The 22,945-nt window shown below is 35.8% G+C and overlaps 1 protein-coding gene and 1 long non-coding RNA gene across 2 annotated transcripts in view; one reads left to right on the forward strand and one right to left on the reverse strand.

The window, feature by feature from the left end:
- USH2A (Usher syndrome 2A (autosomal recessive, mild)) overlaps nt 1-22,945 on the reverse strand; it is an 802,205-nt gene that overhangs the window by 447,963 nt on the left and 331,297 nt on the right. Inside the window, exons 22-28 of the mRNA XM_011929421.1 lie at nt 18,447-18,573; nt 14,732-14,833; nt 12,688-12,867; nt 11,407-11,537; nt 6,116-6,389; nt 1,100-1,303; nt 892-972 (exon numbers count right to left, since the gene is read on the reverse strand). Of these exons, the coding sequence (XP_011784811.1) occupies nt 892-972; nt 1,100-1,303; nt 6,116-6,389; nt 11,407-11,537; nt 12,688-12,867; nt 14,732-14,833; nt 18,447-18,573 (1,099 nt within the window). The remainder of the gene's footprint in view (nt 1-891; nt 973-1,099; nt 1,304-6,115; nt 6,390-11,406; nt 11,538-12,687; nt 12,868-14,731; nt 14,834-18,446; nt 18,574-22,945) is intronic.
- LOC105502781 lies at nt 470-14,928 on the forward strand. Its single transcript, XR_001000398.1, has 3 exons — nt 470-605; nt 7,093-7,215; nt 14,735-14,928. It is a non-coding gene; the product is annotated as an uncharacterized LOC105502781 (long non-coding RNA).

The raw sequence follows: 22,945 nt of genomic DNA on the forward strand, positions 1-22,945 counted from the left end.
ATTTTATATTAAGAAGGTTCCTCAAAGGATACCTGGGATAGTAACCCACTGTAGATTAAGTATAAGAGAATATCTTGATGGAAACACATCTTTAGACAAATTGTTACTCGCTGAATAAACTTTTTTACAGAGACATAAGTGGCAATCATTTGGAGATATGTTCAGTTTCCTGACAAATATTTGACCCAAAATGGTAGAATGCCACTGATTCACAAAACTCTGTGCTGAATGCCTTCCTGTGGGGGTATTATGGGGAAAGATTTTGTGGCCAGTCAGAAGTACAAAACAAGTCAATTGTCTGAGATTAGGTCTAATGCATACTGTCTCCTAATTGGTTCTTTTCCAACTCAAAATAAATTAAACCAATCAGCAACTTTTTCTCTCTTGGGAGAATCATTCTAAAGATTCTAACAGTCCACAACAGGAAAAACATCTGCAATGATGTCATAGACACACCTGATTCCAACCAGTTGCAGGTTTCCAATGTGCTTTCTAGGAGAAAGTCAAGAGGGTGCCACTCCCTTCCAAGGATAATCCTAATCCCTGACTTCAACTTCTTGCTACCTACGCCATCTGTAAAGGTTACCTATCCTTAGACATATTAGGTAGGTGGGGCTATTACATCCGTAAGACAACCTGAACTTTCCTTTCTTCTGCATCCTAAGAGGAAAGGATCAATTCTGAGTAAATATTTAGTGAATTCTTGACAAATCAAAAGCACTGATCTACTAAGCATTTTAGCCATTGACAGATGTATTTTCAAACCAAGGCATATTCTGTCAGAAGACTACAAAAATATTACTACTTCAGGGTAACAGTCCTTCCTTCTATATATATGCACAAATACATGCATGTGTGTGTGCACATATGCATTTGAAGGTAAATATTTACCTGCTCCCGTTGTACGTCCTCGACTCCAGTCACTATATACTGAACCTCCTTCATGAGAGGCTCTCACCCGATACAGGTATTCTTAAATGGAAATAAGATGCAGCAAGATTAAAATAATACTCATATAAACTAATAAGGGACTGGCAGGGAGGGAAAGGGGAATGAATAAGAAACATGCAACATTTAATTTAGAGGACCTCCACGTTACCTGTAAAAGGCTGGAGACCACCCTCGTAAACACTCTGCTCTTTTCCCTGGTAAACCAGAATGGAGTCATTTCCCCTGCAGTTAACAGCACTGTCAGTTGATAGGCATCCATCCAGATTGACTCTGACAGCACCGCTGGACACAGATGCCAAGTTAACGACAGCACCCCGTGTAAATTTAACATCCTTCATGCAACCACCGAAACCTAGCAAATAGTAAGGGATTAGTATCGCATAAAGGGCTTGAGTCATTAATTACCAATCATTTTTGTCCTCTGCAGTACTACATTTTGAGGAAGGGGGGTGGTTAGACACAATTGCTAGACTTTCAGTCTTTCCTGGGAAACATTTTATGCCTCCTACATTTTATCAAGCTAATTTGTTGCAAAGAAATATAGTTCTGTTATTGGGAAAACACATTCATGGATAATTCTAATTTAACTTCTGGTACTGAAAAAGTATTTATTTTACCTCTTTAGGCCCACATTTTCTAAATTCTGTTTCTTCCCATAAAAGAAAATTTAGGCAACTTCATATTATGGTAGGAGGATAGCCCCATGTCTCCTAATTTTGAAAAATTAAGTGACTATATAAGTCAGTTTTAAATGCCAAAAAATAATATTTGAATTAGCATGATTAGTCAATAAACTCATTGGGGAAAAATACACTCTGAGGATTTTAAGCAGAATAGCCAGAGAGAGAACATAATTTCAAAATATATTAGAATCCTGAAATATTGCCATGAATTGCATAACAAGCACTTCAGAGGTACAGAATTTAGCCCGAGTTACAGCAGCCTACAGAAGAGCTGTCACTATACTCTATCGTTTTCCACAGAGTTCCATAATCTTGAAAATACAAAATGGTCACCAGTTTTACATCCTCATTAGCATGACAGGGGCCAGCCTTCAGTGTTGGCAATAGCAACACCATGAGATTTCATGGAATGTGTCTTCTACACAGGTGACCTTAGAACACCCAGTGTGTAGTACCATTCTGTGAAGTTTAACAGATAATGCGGATGAAATGAATTTAGAGTATTCACCACTTTTTTGTTAGACAGCAAACAAAAAAGGCATCCAGTCAGCCAGGGAATAGCAGTGGCTTTGAATTACATGCTATTTTGTGAAAACAGAGATCAGCTCAGTGAAGTCTGGCAGTACTCTGTGCAGAAAACTGCACGAAATTGGGACAAACAGGACCTAGTTTGAGATTGCTGTAGCGTGCATGTTCTCTCTCTCTGAACAAAAACACTGTAAAGTTTGAAAGGCCTCAAACACATGATCAGCTCTTTTCAAGATTAAAGCACAGCAGCAGGAAATGGAAATAAAATATAATGCAATGCATAACAGTAAAATAAGTTAATAGTAACAATGACCATATTGTTCTGCTCAGCATTTATATGATGTGCTATTATGCCTTCTAACACATTAAGTTGCAGCCTCTTTCTTTTTAAATGTCTTTTACTATTATCCACATTTTTTTAATCCTGACTGATCGATACTGCTAGTCTATCTTAAACACACAGTAGACACTCAATAAGTTGGGTGAATTGAATTGAAAGCAACAAAACTCAATATAAAATCATTGACTGGCAAATTCAGAAGCTAAGAATTTTAATTTACTCAACAGTAGTAATTTTCTGATGGCACATAGCTGTAGTATCAAAATTCTCTGTACCCTACCTTCCCTACCAACAAAATGAGAACAGTGGAAGGGCAGCTTGGCAAACAAGTGCTGTTATAAGAAATGCTACATTATGTTTTGAGGGGTACATAGTTTTAGCTTTGCAGGATGAAAAGAGTTCTTCAGAGGGACGATGGTGATATCTACAAAACAGTGTGAATGTACCTAATGCCACTAAACTGTACATTTAAAAATAGTTACAATGGTAAATTTTATGTTACCTATATTTTACCATAATGTTTTAAAAATTAAAAATTTAACAAAAACCATAATAAAAATTAATTCACAAGATGAAATTTTCAATTTGGGAAAGCCCAGGGAGATACGTCTTTCTTCATTTTGGAGATGAAGAAAAAGGCCCAGAGAGTTAGTTATGAAATGAAGTTTGTAAGTAGGAATCCTCCTAAGGAAATGGTCCTCTGGCCCCAGGCCTTGGAGACTGCTGAGCTCTTGAAGCTGCTGAGCTCCTTCCAGTGGCATCCTTCCGGTGGCAACCAAAGAGTTCAGTTAATGTTGTCCCATGCTTTCAACTCTATACCACCAGAAATGCTCCCAGCCACCTAAAACATTTGAATGGGATGTGAGGACAAGAGGAGAAAGGGGATGTTTGTGAGAGGAGTAGAAATGCCTTATTTTCTTACTCCACTACCCTTGTGAGAATCCAAAAAAATCCCCATCCATGCCACCACCCCTGGGCCTCTAAATGCCTAAAAGGTAGCCCAGAGCTCTAGGGTGACTAATCAGGAAAACATTAGCCCGTCTTCTAGGGAAGGCAATACTGCTGCAGGGTGCTTGACTTGGCAGGCCAGCTAACTTTCAGCCCCCACTCCCTCCCTCTCCATGGAGGGGTTTGGGCAGAGCATTGCCTGTGAGACTACATGCCAGACCCAGGCATGCCCAACCTGGATGTAAATGATTATCCTCACTGATCATTCTAAGAAGATAAACTCTCATCATCCGAGCTGGCACATCTTCAGCAAATTATGTTGCCCAGCATTTCCAAAACAAGAAATAAAATTAGTCTTTCATCTGATTCGGAGAAGATTACAATGTTAGTGTATTAAAAAAAAAAGTAGTACTCATATGACCAAAAAATAGAGCTTCTGATGAAAAAAAGGTGCTAATTAAGAAGCAGAGGAAAGGAAAAAGGTTTTTAAGACAATCGATAGTGGGTTGAAAGAAATACGTTAAGTGAACATGATTCATTTTAACTGTAATTGACTATGTTCATGCTGCACCTCTGTATTGTGATTAGTCTCCCTGATCATCGTATAAAACATGCAGTTATTTATATAGATCAGTGTCTCTCAAAGCATCTGAGTCAGAATCTTAGAGGACAAGGGCCCCTAACATCTGTATTTTTAATAACCATTCCAGGTGATGTCAATGTATCTTGAATAGTAATAATAATAGCTAATTTTGACTTCCATGTTCCAGCGACCATACGTCAATATTTTTTCAGTGTTTTGAGAACCACTGATATGGATGTACTACACTAATAAACATTTAATATTACTCATAAATAAAACACCTTCCAGTATCACAGACTTAGTCATAGCATGTAGGTAAAATTATTCCCTTTGGGTCTATGGCAATATTTTAAACTTCTGTTATTATCTTACAATTTCAGTTTTAACCATGTCTTTAGGACCATCAATAATAATGGGTTTAGGGGTAATTCAAAGAACAAGGTTGTATATGCAGGGTTTTTGTTTCTCATCTTCATTTTATTTTTCCCAGAAGCAAACAGGATTAAGTAATCTCACTCATACAAAGGGTTTTCAAGTTCTTTCTAACCTCAGAAACCTGAAAACCTAGAGAAGTTCTTATACGAATGTAATATTTTTAGCTGCTGTTACACCTTAAGTGCCTTGAAAATGTCATTACTGTCTTACACCCCAGTTATTCATTAACTCCTTACTACTACCCTTCTAAAAGTCTCCTAAGAGCTTGCCATATATTTTCTATTCAAAGGCATTTAAATCTTTATGTACTTACCAAATAGGCAAAGACTGCTTCATGAAAATTTTAACCATTCAGGGTACATAGATTTTAAACTCCGTAAAGGACCTTTTCCACACCTGGAAGTGTGCTTGGTCCCATGCTGGAAGTTACTGTGCATTCCCCACTTTACAAAGGAGCATTGACCAATGCCCATAAAAGAGAGCCTTGATTGTAATAAGGAGAGTTGACGTTATACCAGGCTGCCTGAGAGAGACTTAGTGTCTTTCTATCTGCTTACTAGCCATGTGACCTTGGGAAAGTTACCTTCCTCTCTGTTCTTCAGTTTCCTCATCTGTAATGAGGATATAAATAATAATGCCTAACGCACTTGTTAGTAATAACTGACTCACCTATTCTCACGTAAGCTCTCAGAACCATGACTGCCACAAGAAATGATACACAGATTTTGTTTGCCTTTTCAAATTAATTATTTCTCTGATTACATTCAAACTTCTATGAGTTAACTTCTTACCTAAACTAAAAGTAATGCACTTTTCCTTTCTCTTATGGTTACTGATAACCTACAATATATAGATTTTCAGGAGTATGTTTGGAAGTCAACCAAATACACCCCACATTATTTTTACACATGAAAGCTCTACTGAAAACCTATGGAGACAATTAGCATTTATGTCAAAGAAAGAAAGGGCAATGAATTGCATTGACCTTTTTTACTAGTTATGCATACCAACTTAATTTATTTTTTCATCTGTAAATACAAATAATGATCACTATCCAACATATGAGGAAATACATTTATATGAATTATATATAATTATATATTATATTCAATTATGTATGTATACACATATATTCATATATAATTATATATCTCACATATAATTGCATTATATATTTTAAATATGCATTATATAATATGCATATAATGCATATAATAAATATACAAATTACAAATTTTTCCATATAAATATCATCTCTGGGAAGCACCTCAGGTACCTTATTTATAATCAACATATTTATTGTAATATTTCTTCAATAAATCGTAATTAATATATGTATATATAATTATATACCACATATATAATTACATGTCACAATAATAATATGTATATTAATTACTATTTACCGAGGACATATTGAAATAAATATGCTGATTATAAATGATGCCATACTGTTAAGGGTAACACACAAAACTATTTGAAGAAGTGTTCCATTTGTTTTTAGGGTTTAAATTTCTCCAGAAAAAGGGGTGTTGTTGGGTGCTGCTTTTAGCCTGAATCTATTGCTATCTCTTGAAACACAGAACCACCAAAATCTGTCAGCACTAGGGCTGTATGGATTTGTGAATTCCTCCAGATGGAACTTACCTTGTTCCAAACACAGATGTTGATAAGAGTTCAGCAGCTCCTGTGGGATTCCTCCCACATAAACCGGTGAATTCACTACCAGTGGCTGGGCTCTGGACTCCGATGTGTGCTTCATCAGTCCATTCATACTTGCTGATATGAAAGAGCCTTCCTTTTTAATAATGACTTTATTCCACTTTCCATTACAATAGGCTAGCCCCAGCAATAGATCCACTTGTGTAAAGGCAAGACTGGTATTTAACCGGAAGCTCAATATTCCACTTTTCAGCTCCATCTGTATTTTATATTAAAAAAGAAAGTAGGTATATAAAAAGGCTGCAGAAGGGCAGTTTGGGAGAGAGCAGAAGGACAATTTCTTGAAGAAAAGTAAAACAGTTCCCTGAAAGCACTCTATAGAAATGTGTCACTTTACCCTAAGTTTCTGCCTAGGAACATAGGAAATCCTTTTCAAGCTTATAGCTGACATGAAGAACGTTGTATTGATGTAAACAAATTCGTATCTAGTGATGATTAGACGATGTGATGCAATGTTATATAGACCTAAGGTTTATTTTTGCTGCAACATAGTTAAAAGATTAAAGCCCTGTGTAAGTGACTGAATGACTGAAGAGAACAGAACAGTTTGAACTATGACTCTTTGAATTTTTAGAAAATGAGAAAATACTACTTCATATATCAATTTAATTTGGGGGAAAATATGACAAGACAATAAGAAAATGAAATGTCAAGCCTGATTAAGCTTATTTTAACTGGCTAGTGAACTCAATTTCAAATTTGTAAGACATATTTTGATTCAATATTTCAGTTTTATCCTAAATCTTTAACATAATTGCTTCTATGTGTATTCTATTAGATGACTGTACCATTTTCTAATGTGAACATATTTCACCCAAATTTTCATAGTAAAAAATAAGTTCATAGATTTTCCTTCAAAATATCTCATAATTATTATACCTAATATATTTTTACTTTGTTAGAAACATATCAGTGACCATAGGATATTTAAAATCTTGAGATCAGTTAAGTAAAACAAATTAAATCATGCCAGATGCAAACTATGGATTTTTCCATAAAAGTATCATCTTCAGGAAGGATCTCAGGTAAGCAATTGTTCATTTGTCTATCCCCTTATTCAATAAATACCGAGTCTCTTACAATGTGCCATATACCTGCTGCTCTAAGGTAAACACTGCTCCTAAGAGTCATGCTGTCTAGTAGCAGAGGCAAACATGTGGGAGCAATACTACAATCAAGACAGGAAAGGGGTAAAGTGAAAGCAGAGAACAGAGAAGGCTTTTTGCTCCCTGGAAGTTGGGAAAGGTTTAAAGTAAGATTTTAGAAAGTATATCAGATTCATGGAGGGTCCCCCAAGAAGAGGGACTAATATGCACCACATGAGAACATCAGGTTTAGAGAAAGGCACCAACTTAGGTAAGACAAGGGGTACATATGGAGGTAGGAGCTGAGGTAGTGTCTTGCCAGCTATGTAGAAGCCAGATTTTAAAGGACTTTCAGTGATAGGAGGGTCTGGTATGGAAAGAGTGTTTGGTGTCTGTCTGAAATCATAACTCATATTCTTTCCACTATTACCTTGCACTAATAGCTTACCTTGCCAGAATAAGAAGTACATACTGAAAACAAAATCTCATCTACAATTCAGGAAATGCGTTAGGAAATCCATTTAATTGTGAAAACATATTGAGAGTCTTTAAAATAAGGATAATGATGATGCTGATGAAAGGGAAGACTCGATCTAAGAAGTATTTGTAAAAGCAACTCATTAGGACCTGGTAAAAAGGTAAACGAGTTAGATGAATGAAAGAGAAATTAAGAACACCTCTCATCTTTTTTGGATAAGTAGCAGAGTGTTCTGCCATCATCACGTTATGAAAAGCATTTGAAAGAAAGGCTGAGGGTTGTTGTCGACAAGGAGGAGGGGGGAGTTCATTTTAGATATATTGAGTTTGAAATGCCTATAAAACATCCAGATGAAACTCTTTTTGAGGAAGTCAAACATAAAGATATGCAGTTTGGGGATGGCCCAGTAAAATGAAGAAAATACATCACAAAATAAATAAGATTATTCAGTGAGTGTAAAAAGACTGAGATAAAAGGGAAAAGATTAGTGTCCTCAGCAAGACTAATGTTTTAAAGGGACAGCATGGTAGAAAACAGTTCTTTTAAGTGACAATGATCTCCTTAAAGAAGCTAAGAGAACTTAATGAAATCAGGAGAAACTAATGTTTTGGAAAATCAGTAGGGAAGAATAAGAAAAAAAACAGAGAATAGCAGAAAAAGAACAAATAAGATAAGAAATAAATATCACTGGACTAGGAAATGCGGGGGTCATTGACCACTTCAGAAAAGTGATTTTGTAGGAAGGTGCGGTAGTGGCAGGAACCTAATGTACAGTCATTTTAGGGACTGAAGTGAGGTGAAAAAGTGGCAATAACAAAAGTAACCATTTTCAATGCACTTGACCGTGAAGGTAAGGAAAAGTACAGTGGAGGAGGCTTCATAGACAAAAGAAAAAACACTAAGGAAAATAAATTTCAATCATTCCATATATTGAGGGAAAAGAGCCAATTGAGAGGGAATAGTTGAACATACAAAGAGGGGAGACTGTAGAACAAGTTCTTGCAGAAGAACGGATAGAATCTAGGATGATGGTAGACATATTTTCTTTAGTTGTAAGCATGGTAATTGTTATTTGTTCCCCTGAGTCAGTAGAGAGTTAAATTTGGCTTGCCTCAGATACAGTCAAGTTGATAGAGAGATTGAAAGTTGAATATGTACGCTTGTTTTTATCAGGAGAGTGTGGGACTACCTGACGACATTCAGGTTATAGTGTTTCTAGATAATAAGATTCTTTTTCTTTCACTTTCTACATCTAAAATACATTAGAAAATCCTGTAAACAATAGATATTGTTTAATAAAAGAATTGGAGAGCTCAAAACAAGTTCTCATGCCCGTATTAGTTTTCCCTTGGTGTTTAGCAATCTAGCTACTAGAACTGAGAAGCGAGGTGGCTAGACTGATTGATCAAGGTTTGTGAAGTCCAATACAAGATACAAAATCAGGGCATTGGTAGAAATACTGTCGAAAAAATACATTATGGTGGCTCAGGTAAGGAGTGAGTTAACTAGAAAGTGGGCTGATAGTCAATGGTGTCAATGCCTTGGTGAACTTAATGAGAGACTGTGAGAGCTAGAGGGATATGAGGTTATATTTTGAGATTTAAGGTTTTGGCAATGGAAACATTCTGAGTTTATCAAGTTCCAGGGGATAACCATGCATACTGAAGTAAGTCAGTATAATAGAAAGAGTTGTTGAGGGGTAATCTGTGAGCAGCCTCAGTCCTCAGATATGGCAGACTGTAATGTACGGTTTATGAAAGACTGCTTCCTTTACAGTTGCATGGGAAGTGTTAAAAGAAAGCCAAGCACATAGTGGGCACTCAGTATATATTAATGTAAGTGTATTGATTTTTTTGTTTGTTTGTTTTGAGACAGAGCACTCTTGCCCAGGCTGGAGTGCAGAGGTGCAATCACAGGTCACTGCAGCCTTAGACTCCCAGTCTTCAGCAATCCTTGCCTCAGCCTCCCAAGTAGCTAGAACTAGCCACAGTGCCTGGACAATTTTTTACTTCTATTTGTACTTTTGCAGACAAAGGGTCTCACTATATTGTCCAGGCTGGTCTAGAACTACTGGCCTCAAGCTATCCTCCTGTAATCCCAGGCCTCTAAAAGTGCTGGAATTATAGGAGCAAGCCACTGTACCCAGTCTTAATTTTTTATTTTTTTAGTCAAGTTACTTAAAGTTAACAGTATTATTTAATACTGTAACAAAGCAATGAATGGAGGAAGGTGGAGGGTGGAAGCGTGTCATAGTAAGGCGTATAGACCTCCAGTGCAGGCATATGGTCCTCAAGAGGAGGAGCCAAATGGTAAACATCTTTGTATCCTCCACAGTATATGCACATGTAGATGACTCAGTGATGCTCAGTGAAGGTCACCACAGCATGAGCTCATTCACATGTTCACTCACTCATTCATTCAACAACACTGGTTAACATGATAATTGCTAAGGCTTAGGCACTGGGGATACAACTACAAAGAAGAAAACCAAGGTCCTTGGATTCATGGACATTATGTTTCAGAGAAAGAAGCCAACAATACACAAGAGGACAAATAAATATTTAAAGAATCAGAAATTTTAATAAATACTATGAAGGGATAAATTTCCATTTCCCTTCTTAGCAATATTGGCATTGTATATACTAGGAATGTAAAAAAAAAAAAAAAAAAAAAGTGAACGTATCTTAGACTTTTAAAATCACCAAGACTTGTATTTAATTGTCTATTTGTTTAGAAATCAAGAATCTAAGGGTAAGATGTTCATATTTTTCTCCTGTTTCTATGCTAGTTATTTAAAACAACTTTTAACATTTTTAATAACATACTTGACAGTGGTATCAGATTAATGATTAAAGACAAGGAAAAGCAGTTACAATTGCCCATTGTATTTAGAGAAATGTATAAAAATGTTTATAGCAGTTTTATTCATTGTAGCAAAACATGGGAACAACCAATACATCACTGGTAAGAGAAGAGAAATACTACACAACCAAGAAAATGTATACCTGTGTGGACACATAAATGACTCAGAAACAATGTTGAGTGCTAAAGAGAGAGTATAAAACAAATTTTATAAATTTCAAAAGCAAGAATTTGTAGGCATTCATTAGGTGTTCAAACTATAAAAATGCATGTGAATAACAAACACAAAATTCTGATTACATATAACATCTAAAAGGAGATGGAAGCAGGACAGGAAAGACTTTATAGATAGACCAAAAATGATAATATTTAGTTATCAGATGTGGTGGCAGATTCAGGAGTGTTCACTGTATCTTTATACTTTATTATCTATATGTCATATGAAAAATATATAATATATATTCTTTTGAAACTCATATCAAAAGATAGTGAGGGAAATAGTGTTTTTCATATCTTAAGATACTAAATTGGATTTTCTTAATTCCTTATATCTAGTCTGTTTTCTTAAAGTGATAATTGTTATAATTATCATTTTAAAAAATTACTAGGATAATAAAATACAAAATATTTCACAGGACTTCCAAACTAAAAATGACTTTGGGAAAAAAAAAAGAAAACAAACGTGAATTTGTAAAGAAACCCCAATTAAGTGTAATGCCAACACATGGTTTATTTATTTTATAGTTGGGTCTGATATTTTAAAGTAATTTTAATCAAAGTAATTTACATACAGCAAGAAAATCAGGTCCATCTTTGTTATAAACGAAAAGAAGCAACCCATTTAATTGGTCAGTTCTGAACTTAAAGGAAATCTCAAAGTTCATTCCACCATGAAACATATATGGATGAAGTTCCAGGAACCCTTTAAAGATAAAAGACATGTACATGTTAGCATGTGTAATACAACATTGTCAGCATTGTAAGGGTGATAAGAAACTCTAGGACACATTCTGCCACTGAGTAAATCTCACAAAAGAAGATGCAAATCAATGTTAAGAAACCCCTTTTTTAACTGTACAGAAGTGACAGAAAGACCTAGATATATTAAGAAAGACTTTGATAGATATTATACTTTTTAAGAGGAAAAAATTTGCTCTGATATTATACTTTCTAAAGAGGAAGAAATTTCCTCTCTAAATCATTGGTTGTCTGCATCATGTATGATTATTACTGATTTAGGTAAGTATTAACAATAAGTAGTTTGCATTGACTGAAAGAAACTCAGAATGACCTTGATGAAAACAGAACAATAAAAAAAGTGCAGATTATATTATTAATATCATATGCCTTTTTGTGCTGAAGGCAGTTTAAGCAACTTAATAACCAACCAACTTAGCTATAAATGTAAGAGGCAGAGATGGGTTTTTATTTGATGAACAAGCCAGGTATTCCAAGCCACTATCATCCCTCTCCCCTTCCCCTGGGTGGAAGTCTCTGCTCTGATCAGGCAGAGACTCAGTGTGTGTGTCAGGGGTAAGCTACAGACACTTACACCTCCCCTTTCATTGTAGCCTTTTGAGCAATGGCAGGGATAGTGGTTCTAGTCTCCAGCTCTCTTTCAATGGCCTACTTAACCCATTACTTAGCCGAGAATTAACTCTTAAGTATATTGTTCTTCTACATAATGAGATAAATAGGGATTTGTGGATTAACCTAGTAAACAAAACTCTTTGAAACATCTTTCTGAGTGCATTCTAAGTACACATTTCTAACTGCATTCTAGTTTCCAAACAACTGACTTGCAAATGGATATTGGTAATGTTAACATATGTAAATCAAGAACTGCATGGGCTACCAGAGATATTATACATGGATGTATACTTATAAGTCTTATAATTTATATTGCATATTCAGACATCCAGAATATATTTGTATGCACCATTGGAATAACTAGGTATTTCTGTGATACTAGGTTCATATGAGGTCAAGTTAATCAAACAGGAGAGATGAAATTATACAAAGGATAGAACATAGATTTTAAGTGAACACTCATGTCTTTTTTAGAGCATTACCTGCTCCTAGGAACTGAGCTCCCTCATTTAATGAGGCAGGGCATCCCTCCCAGCTGTTATACACGTTGATTTGTTCTTCAGAACTCTGCCAATCCAGAGGTTCCCAAATAGCCGACGGATTGTAATTCTTCATAAAATGTACATCCTTGAGACAGCCCACAAAACCCTTTTGGATTATCTCTGCAGAAGTTTATAGATATCAAGAAATATGTATTTTGAAAGATTCTTTTCAAGCAATTAATTTTATGTGCCATTAAAATCAAAGAAATAGGCACTAGCTCTTACCACCTATTTACTGCAAGCCTCTTAATGATTCATGTAAACACCACACCATCAGCTATAGTAAATGATAGCAATTATAATGTTTAGCACTGGTTCAAACCCATCATATCTGCAGAAACAGATGTTTATGCAGAAACCTTGGTTTTGCAGTAGCAAGAGTATTGCCTTTTCAACTAACACAGAAAATTCATCTGCCACTAGCCTCAAAGATAAAGCACTATAACTTTAAAAGTTAGATTTGAAAGGAGTGTTTTTATTTAATACGTAGTTTGTAGTTTAGATTCCTCATCTATGAACCAGTCTGTTACTGAAGTAAATCAATAATTTGGTTTCACTTTCTGGAAATGTATATAGTGTTGATGTTGAATGTGGAACTCTCCAGACCAGGTAGATGTGGGGTTCATAAATAAAGTGAATAGGGTGATAACAGAAGGTTGAAACAGAAAATGTGCAAATGAGTGATTTAGAGAAAAAGCAAGAAAAAAATCAAGAGGAGGAGAAGGCACACTGAAGTCAAATTTCACACAGCCACCTCCTTTCCTATGAGGGCAAAGCTTAGTTTTCAGCTTTGAGTTTATGAGCGTTTTATAAGGCCAATTTACATAGACAAAGTAAAATTGTTCATTCATAATGGAGATGTGTCCTTTACAGGAAGGGTACTTAGTATCAGGATATTCTCTCCTTCTAGTACCTGAAAATACTATTTCCCAGAAGGGCAAAAAACAAAGGCTGTGTGTGTGTGTGTGTGTGTGTGTGTGTGTGTGTGTGTGCAGGCACGCACACACGCGCACTAGAGGGACTTCTCTATCAGTCTCAAGTAGTTGAATGAAAACCCTGTCTAATCTAGAGACATTTCTGAGGAGGTAACGATAATCAGCCTTGAGAATTCAATTATACCCTTCTCCTAAATTTGATGAACACTTTCTATTCCTTTTGATCTTCATCATGATTCCCTGAAGACTACAACCCATGAACAAATTATACTTATCTGGGTCCTAGCTTATTTGTAATATTTATGCAGTTATATTTTAACTTCCTGGGAGAGACTTGGAAGGCACCCTGTGATTCTTAATGAGGACTTGGGAAACAATCCTAGAATTATTAGCGTTTGCGTTTGAAGGATGATATTTTTTCCTACCTAAGGTTAATTCCATTCATGTTCGTTTTAATTAGTTGCATTTTAGAATATGTTCTTGTGCTCTTGTTCTAAAAATATGAGAATCACTTTGTCTATAGCTCGATTATAGCACTTATGGCATTAGGTTGGAATTACCTGTTTATACGCCTGTGACCTCTATTGTGATAAAGACCACATTTTATTCATCTATGAATATCTAGGCATTGGTTTAGTGCCTATTACATAGTATTCAGGGAATGTTCTTCACCCTATTTAGAGTATAAATCAAGCTCGTAGTTTTCCATTTCTGTGTTGTTTCACATTCAATTTAAAATCTTACAAAAAACGATGCATAAGTCCTAAAATAACATACCTTTGACTGAAAGTATTATAATTTATTTCAGCAAAAGTTTTAATGAATTCCTTTTATATATCAAGAACTGGGTACTAACAATATAAATACAAGTCATATGGAATACACGGTTCCTTTAAAAAAAAAGAGAGACCTAAAGGAAATTTTTGGCACGTTAATATAGAAAATATAGCATGAAGTAGAACATAATACTTATTCTTACTTTAAAATAATGTAAACTGGTTCTATTCTAAGTTTGGATGACAACATATAATATACCTTACTAAACTCACCAGAATCCTTCCTGAGGATGGTATAACTTTGCGGCAGCCCTCCCAGAAAGACTCCTGTGTTATCTCCAATAACAGTACTACCATTCAGGATGGCAGAGGAACCTAGAGAATAGGAGATGAGAAACACACCTTCACCAGCATACTCTATTTTTACTAACTCATCAAATAATAAAATCCTTCACCAGCCTTCGGGATACTACTCTCTTGGTTCTCCTCTCTCCTCATTGCCTGTTCATTACTTTTCTTCACTGGCTCTTCCTCAACATCCCAGCATCATGACGTTGGAATGATCCAGACTGCCTCCGTCTCAGGCCTCTTCCTTTCTCTACCCATAGGGACCCCCTAAGTACTCTAGAGGGATGAGTAGGGGGCTGGGTTCCAGTATGAACTACCAGGGCCAAAGGCCAGGGTAACCTGGTTCTCTGACTGTGTGGCATAACAATGGAAATCCCTGTTCATATTTCTAATGCCCACCTTCTTTGAGAGGAGAGGCAAAGCTATTTGTGTTTGTTTTTCCAGAGCCTAATCCACTCCAATTAGCCCTACTTACATCTGTTCCCTTGGCTTTCAATACCATCCTTTGCTGGAAGTTCTGACTTCAGAACTCAGACTTGTTTCTTGATCAGCCTGCCTGATATCTCCCCGTGGATGTCTCAGAAATCTCAGCCTTAACACGTTAACAACTGAACTTTGAACGTCTCTCTCCAAACCTGCCTCTCCCACGATCATGCACTCCCTGGTTTTGGCAGCTGCATTCTTGCAGTTGCCTGAGACCCAAACCTGACAGGCTTGCTCTACATTAATGGCCAGTAAACTCTGTTAAAGACCAGATAGTGTCTTTGTAGACTATTCAGACTCAAGCAGTCATAGATAATACATCAATGAATGGGTGTAGTTGTGCTCCAATAAAACTTTAGAAAAACAGGCATGAGCTAGATTTAGACCATGGTGATAGTTTTTTACCAACCCCTATTCTGCCTCAATCTCATCATCAAATCCTGTTAATTTGACATTCACAATATAACCAGAATCTGAATACTTCTTATTATATCTTCAATTATCACCCTTGTTCAGGTCTCCATGATTTCTTGTCTGAATTAACACAGAGTTATTGCAGAAGCCTATTAACTGATCTCCATGCTTTCACCCTCATTCCCCTTATAATTTATTCTCAAAAGAGCAGCTAGTGTGATCCTTTTAAAGAAAGCAGTCATATCATGTCATTCTTCCCTCAAAATCCTTCAACAGTTTCCTTCTTTCACAGTAAAAGTCCACAAGGTCCCATATGATCTAATCCCTAATGGCCTCTGTGACCTTATGTCCTGTCATTAGCCCTTTCACACCCTCTTTCCCACACTGGCCTTCTTGTCCGTCCTTGACATGCCACATGTAGTGTGCTCTCACCTCAGAGCCCTGATACTTGCTGGCCTCTCAACCCAAAGTATCCTCTTCCTGGATATTTACATGGTTTGCCCCTTTGTCCCTTCAGGTCTGTGCTCAAATGTCACCTCATCAGAGAGACCTTTTCTTTCTTTCTTTTTTTTTTTTAAATAATACTTTAAGTTCTAGGGTACATGTGCACAACGTGCAGGTTTGTTACTTATGTATACATATGCCATGTTGGTGTGCTGCATCCATTAACTCGTCATTTACATTAAGTATATCTCCTAATGCTATCCCTCCCCCCTCCCCCCACCCCACAACAGGCCCCAGTGTGTGATGTTCCCCTTCCTGTGTCCAAGTGTTCTCATTGTTGAGTTCCCACCTATGAGTGAGAACATGCGGTGTTTAGTTTTTTAGCCTTGAGATAGTTTGCTGAGAATGATGGGTTTCCAGCTTCATCCATGTCCCTACAAAGGACATGAACTCATCCTTTTTTATGGCTGCACAGTATTCCATGGTGTATATGTGCCACATTTTCTTAATCCAGTCTATCGTTGATGGACATTTGGGTTCGTTCCAAGTCTTTGCTATTGTGAACAGTGCCACAATAAACATACGTGTGCATGTGTCTTTATAGCAGCATGATTTATAATCCTTTGGGTATATACCCAGTAATGGGATGGCTGAGTCAAATGGTATTTCCAGTTCTAGATCCTTGAGGAATTGTCACACTGTTTTCCATAATGGTTGAACTAGTTTACAGTCCCACCAACAGTGTAAAAGTGGTCCTATTTCTCCACATCCTCTCTAGCACCTGTTGTTTCCTGACTTTTTAGTGATTGCCATTCTAACTGGTGTGAGATGGTATCTCATTGTGGTTTTGATTTGCATTTCTCTGATGGCCAGTGATGATGAGCATTTTTTCATGTGTCTGTTGGCTGCATAAATGTCTTCTTTTGAGAAGTGTCTGTTCATATCCTTTGTTCACTTTTTGATGGGGTTGTTTTTTTCTTGTAAATTTGTTTGAGTTCTTTGTAGATTTTGAATATTAGCCCTTTGTCAGATGAGTAGTTTGCAAAAATTTTCTCCCATTCTGTAGGTTGCCTGTTTACTCTTATGGTAGTTTCTTTTGCTGTGCAGAAGAAACTCTTTAGTTTAATTAGATCCTATTTGTCAACTTTGGCTTTTGTTGCCATTGCTTTTGATGTTTTAGTCATGAAGTCCTTGCCCATGCCTATGTCCTGAATGGTATTGCCTAGGTTTTCTTCTAGGGTTTTTATGGTTTTAGGTCTAACATTTAAGTCTCTGATCCATCTTGAATTAATTTTTGTATAAGGTGTAAGGAAGGGATCCAGTTTCAGCTTTCTAGCTAGCCAGTTTTCCCAGCACCATTTATTAAATAGGGAATCCTTTCCCCATTTCTTGTTTTTGTCAGGTTTGTCAAAGATCAGATGGTTGTAGATGTGTGGTATTATTTCTGTGGGTTCTGTTCTGTTCCATTGGTCTATATCAGAGAGACCTTTCTTAACACACACACCCACACACACCCGCACATACACCCACAAAACTTTCCCTCTCATCTTGCTTTTTCATTCTCAGAATTTATCACCACTTGATATTTGTTTAAATTTATTTTTTCTGTATTTTGCTGCCCCATTCCTGCCCAAAAATGTAAGTTTTACAGTGTTCTCTTTGCTCCTTGTATCCAGAGTGCCTAGAACAATACCTGGAACATAATAGGTACTGATTGAAATTATATATTTCCTGAATGATTTAATAAAAGCCTGCATCATTATACAGGTACAGTGACCATGTAATAATTACATAAATGTGGCAGATAGGGTAGGCTGGAGCAAAAACTAAACTTAAATATGAAAAAAACAGGATGCGTGTCCCAAGAATGCTTCCTGTCAACTGTGCAAGTTAGGAAAAAATATTCACTTTTTTTTCCAGCCTTGGTATTCCTCATCTCCAAATGCAGGCAAAAACTGCTTTTCTCTACTTCCCTTGCTTTTTGGAAGTCAAAAGTAACACGAGAGAACATAACTAAAGGTCCATGCAAATTGTAGAGAACTGTAAAAGACATGGGTAACTTAGACATAGGTGACTTCATTCTTTTCTTTTTTTTTTTTAACTGAAGACCTTCATGGATGAAAAACTGGCTGCCAGACTGCATCATTTTAGGAGCATCCCAAAGGCAAATTCAACAGCAATATAGATGGAATTGAGTAGAAATGATGGTGAAATAAGGATGTAGGAATATAAACAACAGAAAAGTATGCCAACACCAACATGTCAACAGGGCTATTTATACATATCGAAAATTACTTACCCGTATATATCCCATCAAGAGTGATTTGACCAAAAGCCTGATGCCTAATAGCAATTATTTCATGCCATTTTCCATCACTATATTGTTTACCACGATCATTAGTTGTAGTTACTTCCACTGGTGACCCCTTAAGGGAATGAATGAAAAAATAAATGTTTATACACACATATCTACACATAAACAGACACTTACATGTTTGTTATAAACCAATTTACAAGTTTCAAAATTATGATCCTGATACAAGTATGCATACATTTCAAACAGAACTCAAAATTGAAGTTGATGTCTAGCATTATTTTGGCTTCCCTGTGATGTATTAATACTTCCCTGAGCACCACAGTGCACAGATCTGTAAAGGTCTCATCTTTGCAATAAGAATTTCTTACAAAACCACTTGCATTTTCTGATGAATATAGCTATTCATCAGAAAGGTAAAGAATTTTCTATTCTAAAATTTTAGACTTTACTTTTCATGGTGTAAATATGAAAAAGAAGAGAAGAATTTAAAACTAATAAAATACCACTCAAAATGAGCTCCAAAGATAGAGAGATGTCAGACAAGTCATTCTTATCTTCACAAAACTATCAATAACAAACGGGAATGACATTCACCTTAAAAACTAGTCAGTTATGATACATTAAATATAAGGGTGGAGTTAAACATAATACACAATGCTTTGAAGTCAAAATCCAATATTTATAGGTCTGGCTAAGGTAATCATATAATAGTTAAAAGTGTGTTCCTAAGTGATAAGACATAGGAAATGGCAGATATTCAGAACAGAGTTTAGCAAATAGGAGATAATAATAATAATAATAATAATAAACTGAGAAAGAGAAATAGAACAGATGCCTGCCATGTCACTACTTTCAAGAAAAGTAGACACTTTTCCAGTATGTTATAGTAGCCTTGGTTACCTATAGTAACATTTTCAGTGTTAAGAGAATAAGACTAAGTGACAGATATCCCAACTTTGTCACCAACGGCTACTAGTACTACTATTAAAGAAAACTAAAACAGAAATTACTCTAAAACTTCTAAATGGGAATGAATTTTCTTCTTAATAAAGTTGATTTACTTAGCAAGAATAAATCTCATTCTATTAAAATCTTTAAAAATTAAAAAATAAGATTGGGTAAAATATTATCAAAACATTTAATTAGCAGAAAATTTTACCAAACTCTAATAATTTTGCTATACAGTTTTTTTCAAAAAGAGAAAATAGGTAATTGTTTGATGTAATGAAGCTGAAGATGGATATTGAGAAACATACAATGTTAATCGTACCATGTTTAGTATGATTTCTGTTTATCTTTCTCTGAAATGGCTTCTGTGATATAACATGTCCACTCTACACATTTAATTGGCTCCTGTCAGGCCTCATAAATAGCTTGACAACATGTATGATATACAGAATTTCATGTTACCAAAGTTAAAAAAAAAAAAAAAAAGCTTTTAATTTCCCATGAGTATGAGTGGGTTGCCTCTCACATGGACAATATCCCAACTTTTACAGACAACTCCATCAGCTAGAAAATTTACCAAAGTAAAAAAAAAAAAAAAAAAGCTTTTAATTTCCCATGAGTATGAGTGGGTTGCCTCTCACATGGACAATATCCCAACTTTTACAGACAACTCCATCAGCTAGAAACATGACCATCTGGCAAGTTCTAGTCTTTGTATTTTTGCAGGCTGACTTTTCTTATATCTGTTTTGTCTACATACCCTTTTATTTTCTTCAACCCTATTCCAACATTTTAATATTTTACAAACACACATTTCATTATCGTAGTTTAATAATTAAAACCAGGACTGGTGTCGTGCCCAATTAATGTGCCCTGGTAGCATGCCCATTAGTTTTTCCATTAGTGAATTCAACAATACTAATGGGATTACTAGCATGGGATGCTAATTGGGCGTGACATAAGAAACTGGCTTACTTCTTAGCATACCCTTGCTAATGATGAAATTAATGAGCATTTTATTAAATGCTGTCTCATCAAAGTGTACTTAGTTAGCGTTAAAATTGTTACAAATGATGCTGCATTCTAAAGATCAGGTGTCTGAGTAAGTGGTTCTTCATATTTTGTTTGGCAACAATCTGAAGCATTAATAGTTCTCTACATCAGAAATCACATTTATTGGAGACAAATTCAAGTTCATTACCTACAGCCTCAGCATGCCAAACTCACTTTATACTTACAGCAATTTAGAATATCATTTTTTGGAGATTATTTTAAGATTACTTCCCCCACCAATGAAAAGGAAAGAAAAATTCTGTGATGACTTCTGGTGTCATATTATTCATGTTGTTCTTTCTATTTGGAACATATCAGATACATTCAACAGATGTTATTCGGAATTGTTTTAAAGCTTTCATTCTCACAGTTTCCTTCCAAGTAAAGCCAGAATATGATGTTAATTTCCTGTTAATGTCACTGAGCATAGAATATTTAAGGGATTAACATGGATCATTACTGGTCACTAAAGTATTATCTGATGAAGTATATTCAATTGAATTTAATTAAATGAAGAATGGGAAAATTATAGCTAATTGTTGGAGATAACAAAAAATACAGTAATTAAAAGTTGTAGTTAACTTTTTTTATTGTACCTTTTAACAATGGCAAATGTCCAGTTTGTAATATACAAACACATTTCTAATTTTATGTACTATGAAGAATCTCCCTTTCCCTAAATATTTATTCAATAGAATGCCTTGGATAGTTGGATGACAAACCAAATACATTTTTATATCTATAGCCTCTATATTGTATTAAATTGCTATATAAGGAATTTATTACTGATTTTATTAAGAAATTTTAAAAAGAGCAAAGTACATGATGATTTCATGTTATTTTATAAATATGTGCTAGATAATTACTTTAAAATTTCTTGAAATTCTCTTCATAATTCAAAATTTAGCTATTTTGAATGAATTCAGTAAAAGCAATTTAAAAATATCATCTTATTGTTTCCTGATAAAAATCAAATTATCTGAAAAACAGAGAAGTTTAAACAAGACTGGGCATGGTGGCTCATGTCTATAATCCTAGCACTTTGAGAGACCAAGGTGGAAGGATTGCTTGAGGCCAGGAGTTCGAGACCAACCTGAGCAAAACAGCAAGACTTTTTCTCTAATTTTTTCAAAATAAAAATAACAACAACAACTAAAGCTTTATGTAATCATCACAAGCTAGACGTTTTAACCCAGAAAAATGGATAATTTTCTTCAGTTATGAGTAGTAGTAGGATCTTACCCACCGTTTTTGAGTCAGTCAACCAGGTAATTTGTCAATGGTCATTTATTTACTGAGCATCTACTATGTTCCAAAGACTATTCTAAGTCCTGAAGAAGTATCTGTGGACAAAACATTCATAGACTTTGCCCTCACTGGATCATGCAGTCTGATAAGAAAGACACACTAAGTACATAATTACTTGTGTCATGAGTATGGTAAAGTATTCACTAGATAATCTCATCCTCATTTAAAGATTAGAGGAGAAAAACTGGCTTAAAGTGGTACCCAAAGTATTTAAAATATAAATAAATGTAATGCCAATAGAAGGCATATGAAATAAACTTCTACACTTTTTTTAAATCCAGGGTAGCTCTAACTTCATACAAGAAGCTGCATTGATATTACTTTGGAAAAGGAGAGCAAATAAGAGAAGAATATTCAAAATTTTCGCCATCCCTCAGTTTTAACACTTCTTTGTCTAAAAATGAGTGGGGCTTTCATTATAAATTTAGCAAATATATTTAGTACCTGCTTTAGAGTATACATTCCTTGGAGGTAAGGAAAGACACAGTCCTTGCTAGCATGAGCTCATTGTTTCATATATAGTTAGCATCATGACCCATGAGCACTTAGTGTAATGCATCTGATTACATTTTCTCAGCTAGATCCCAAGGCCATCCTGCTCAACCCATACCTTGTATTTTAAACAATAAATAAAGTGTCACTTTCCTGAAAACTCAAGCAGCTTTTACCTTATGGAGAGATACTACTTCAGATAAAAATTTACTTACTAGACATCATTAAACCCTCCCCACTCCTTTAGCCCCCAACTTGGTTTTAGCAACTTTTTTTGAGACAGGGTCTTGCTCTGTTGCCCAGGCTGAAGTGCAGTGGCTCAATCTCGGCCCACTGCAACCTCCACCTCCCAGGTTCAAGCAATTCTCTGCCTCAGTCTCCCGAGTAGCTGGGATTACAGGCACCTGCCACCACATCCAGCTAAGTTTTGTATTTTTAGTACAGACAGGGTTTCACCATCTTAACCAGGCTGGTCTTGAACTCCTGACCTCGTGATCCACCCACCTCGGCCTCCCAAAGTGCTAGGATTACAGGCATGAGCCACCGCACCCAGCGGCTTTAAGAATTTTATTAATACTTGGTGGGCACCTATGGACCACGTCTACACCTTAGGGTTTGGCTACACAGGGTAGAGAGAGCAACTGGGAAAGCTAATAGCAGTGATGAGTACTCTAAGTAAT

Source organism: Colobus angolensis, unplaced genomic scaffold, assembly GCF_000951035.1.
Source record: "Colobus angolensis palliatus isolate OR3802 unplaced genomic scaffold, Cang.pa_1.0 Scaffold81, whole genome shotgun sequence".
NCBI lineage: Eukaryota > Metazoa > Chordata > Mammalia > Primates > Cercopithecidae > Colobus > Colobus angolensis.